Source organism: Carya illinoinensis, chromosome 6 (assembly GCF_018687715.1).
Source record: "Carya illinoinensis cultivar Pawnee chromosome 6, C.illinoinensisPawnee_v1, whole genome shotgun sequence".
Lineage (NCBI taxonomy): Eukaryota > Viridiplantae > Streptophyta > Magnoliopsida > Fagales > Juglandaceae > Carya > Carya illinoinensis.
In genome coordinates this window covers 29900107-29904102 of record NC_056757.1, presented here as the reverse complement: position 1 = coordinate 29904102, position 3996 = coordinate 29900107, and the positions used below count along the sequence as shown (strand labels likewise).

Genomic DNA, 3996 nt, shown 5'->3' with positions numbered 1-3996 from the left:
CAAGAAAAAAAATAGTACAACTATTGAGCTACTTGAAATTTATCGGTCAGATGGTATTTTTAACTAACATTATTACATAGTATTAAAAAAATCAAAGGATAATCTTCCTTTTTTTTTTTTTTTTGGAGAATTTATGTTTGATTCTCCTAAATTTAGAAACCTTAGTAAGGAAATGATTGGCATATATTGATGCAAATATATATATACACACGTTCTTCAATGTATAGTTTTCTTTGGGGAGAATAGAATATATTTTATGCTTCTGATTATATGCAAATTTAAGCTTTATTTTGATTTACTCATACAATTCAATTATTTTCCATACTATGTTTTAAGTTATTGATGATCTTGCATTCTCATAGGTTTTTGTAACTATATTTAAAATATAGTTAAGCTATGGACAAAAATTGGATGAAAAAACCTCGACATACAAAAGAGTATCTCGATGGTGTCAATGAGTTTTTGAAGTTTGCGTGCGAGAATTGTGATACAAATTCGTCGATTTGTTGCCCATGTAGAAAATGTGGATTACGTAAAATGTTTATCCCCAACATGGTATATGATCATTTGATTAGTTATGGAATTTCTCAAGGTTACACCATTTGGCATGCTCATGGGGAAAGAATAGGGGGGGCATCTTACCATGCTAATGATGCCCAAAATAATAATGAGCAAATAAATGAAGACTCTAGTGGGATGACAACCATGTTACATGATGTTTTCCCCATGTTTGATCCTGAAATGGTGGAGGGTGGGCCTGAAATAGGTGTGGAAGATGGAGAGGCTGGAGTGCAAAATGAGAATCGACAAGGTTCTAGTGAAAGAGTTAATAAATTTTACAATATGTTGAAAGATGCTGATGAGCCATTATATGAAGGGTGCACAAAACATACTAAGTTTAGTGCTATCGTACGTCTCTGGAATATGAAGTGTTTGGGTGGATTGAGTAATAGCATATTCACAGAACTGCTTGAATTTGTGAATGAGTTGCTCCCACCAGGAGCATCATTGCCTAAAAATGCATATGAGGCGAAGAAGTATATGAATGAGTTAGGACTTGGATACGAGAAGATATTAGTATGTCCCAATGGTTGTATGTTATTTTGGAAGGACAGTGAGAATTTGGAAACATGCGTGGTATGCGGAGCATCAAAGTGGAATCAAAAAGAGTCTATGAATGATATTTCTAAAAAAGGTAAAAGAAGTCCAGCGAAAATATTAAGGTGGTTTCCGTTAAAAACAAGGTTGCAAAGGCTTTTTATGTCATTGAAGACTTCTTCACAAATGAAATGGCATGCTGTGGGCCGTACAAATGATGGGGTATTAAGGCATCCAGCAGATGGCATGGCCTGGAAGACGTTTGATACACAACATGATGATTTTGCCTCTGACCCCCGCAATGTTAGGCTTGGTTTATCTGCAGATGGCTTTAATCCTTTTGGGAACATGAGCATTTCTTATAGTACTTGGCCGGTTATGTTGGTACCTTACAATTTACCTCCTTGGATGTGCATGAAACGATCAAGTTTCATGCTATCGTTGATTATACCGGGACCATCATCACCTTCAATGAATATAGATGTATACTTAGAGCCTCTAATATCAGAATTAAAGGAATTATGGGAGGTTGGAGCACCAACCTATGATATTTGCTCTAGAGAGATCTTTACAATGCGCGTAGCTTTAATGTGGACGATAAATGATTTTCCTGCGTATGGTGATTTGTCTGGGTGGAGTACGAAAGGTCGTTTAGCATGTCCTATTTGTATGGGTAACACACGATCTAGATGGCTGAAACATGGAAAAAATTTTTCCTATATGGGGCATAGACGATTCTTGCCAAGTAATCATAGGTGGAGAATGATGGCAAAAACATTTGATGGTACACGAGAAATTGATCCTTCACCTACTATGCCAACACCTGATGAAATCTTGGAACAATTAGATGATTTAAATTGTAATGATAGAACAGATCGTAAAAGAAAAAGAGTTGTGGGGTCGACTAGTGTTAAGGAACACTCATGGAAGAAATGTAGTATTTTCTTTAGTTTACCATACTGGAAAGATAATTTATTGCGTCATAATCTTGATGTGATGCACATTGAAAAAAATGTGGTGGATAATATTGTTGGCACACTATTAAATATTGATACAAAATCAAAAAATGGCATAAAAGCACGCCTTGACTTACAAGAGATGGGTTTGAGACCACAACTTCATCCGATTATAACAGATGCAAACAAGACATATTTGCCTCCTGCTATTTTCACAATGAGTAACAAAGAAAAAGAAGACTTGTTAAAGGTTATACAAAATGTAAAAGTACCAGATGGTTATTCTTCAAATGTTTCACGTTGTGTCAAGCTTCAACACCGTACTATAGTGGGCATGAAGAGTCATGATTGCCATATACTGATGCAACAGCTCCTGCCAATTGCATTACGTGGATCATTACCTAAGAAGGTAATAGAACCATTAATCGAGCTATCTGGATTCTTCAGGGGAGTTTGTTCCAAAATGTTGCGGCTTGAAGATTTGGACCGATTGGAATCTAGAATACCTTACATATTGTGCCAATTAGAAATGATATTTCCGCCATCATTTTTCACGGTTATGGTTCACTTGACTATACATTTAGTTGCAGAATGTAAGCTTGGAGGACCCGTTCATTATCGATGGATGTATCCCGTTGAAAGGTATGCTTTAGTTATTGTACTAAAAGTCATGTGCGTCCATTAAAGTAAGAACATATTTTTTTAAAAATAATAAAAGTCATCTAATGATTTATGTGGTAGGTACCTTCACCGACTTAAGTTTCATGTGCGTAACAAAGCTGCGCCAGAAGGTTCCATTGCTGAAGGATATTTGCTGGAGGAATTATTGACATTTTGTTCTCGTTATTTAGAATCCGCTCTAACGGTTTTCAATAGACCATCTAGAAACCCGGATGATTCTAAAGGGAAAGTTGTTGACGTTCACCTCGATTTTATGTCGTGGACCCAAGCACATCGCTATATTCTCTTCAACTCTGACGATTTCACTCCATTCCGCATGTGAGTTGCAATGCTTGATACCTATGAATTAAATTATATTTAATTTATATTTGTGAAATTGTAACAGACATTTCCTATATGAAACATATAATAGGATGCACTTGGAAATAATGAGGCATACAGTTGATGGGAATCATTTATCGAATGATGAACTACAGAAGAGGCACGAAGACCAATTTTGTAATTGGTTCCAAGACTATGTATGGATTAGACACCATTCAATATTGTATCACAATATTAATTTATTATGCCTCTATAGCTAGTTTTTATCATTTTAATCAATGCTAATAATCCAACCTTTCAGGTAATGAAAATGGATGACAATGGAAGAAGCAAATTGGGCCATAAAGTCGTAATGCATTCTAAAGGACCCATGCGAGTTGCCAAAGAATTTAAACGAATTGTCATCAATGGCACAAAATATCGCACTAGGAATCACGAAAATGGGAAGAAAACTCAAAATTGTGGTGTTAGTGTGTGTACTGATCAAGATGGCCCTGCTTGGTATGGCCAATTAACACGCATAATTGAGGTTATGTATTATGATGGGTCCCGATATGTGTTATTCAAATGTGATTGGGCAGACGTTACTCAGGGTAGAGGTTTCAAGGAGGACGAGTTTGGCTTTACTATTGTAAATTTTTCTCATCTAGTACACACTGGTAGTCGGATAACTGATGATCCGTTTGTTTTATCTTCTCAAGTATCTCAAGTATTTTATGTGGCAGATGAAAGATGCCCAAATTGGGTCGTCGTCGTTAAGACAAAACCAAGAGACGTGTATGACACTGGTGAAGAGGAAGTGACTGACGATGATGAGGATGAATATTTCGTCAATGAATATTGTATTAACACTTCCAACGATGAAGCTATTGAACTTGGTATTGACGATGTTGTGTGGACGCGAAGTGACATAGATGGAATGACAATCGAAACTCGCTAA

The 3996-nt window shown here is 36.3% G+C and overlaps 1 protein-coding gene across 1 annotated transcript; it reads left to right on the top strand.

Annotated features, from left to right (window-relative positions):
* The first annotated feature begins 396 nt into the window (after positions 1-396).
* Positions 397-3996, top strand: LOC122312747. Its single transcript, XM_043127407.1, has 6 exons — positions 397-1957; positions 2066-2696; positions 2796-3053; positions 3148-3253; positions 3358-3456; positions 3649-3996. Exons 1-6 carry the CDS (start codon positions 397-399, stop codon positions 3994-3996), a joined length of 3003 nt encoding a protein of 1000 aa, XP_042983341.1.

Coding starts and splice junctions, on each gene's coding strand:
- LOC122312747 (XM_043127407.1), top strand. CDS start 397: ATGGACAAAAATTGGATGAAAAAACCTCGACATACAAAAGAGTATCTC. Junction 1,958..2,065: donor ACAATTAGATGATTTAAATT/GTAATGATAGAA, acceptor CATACTGGAAAG/ATAATTTATTGCGTCATAAT. Junction 3,457..3,648: donor CCAAAGAATTTAAACGAATT/GTCATCAATGGC, acceptor GACGTTACTCAG/GGTAGAGGTTTCAAGGAGGA.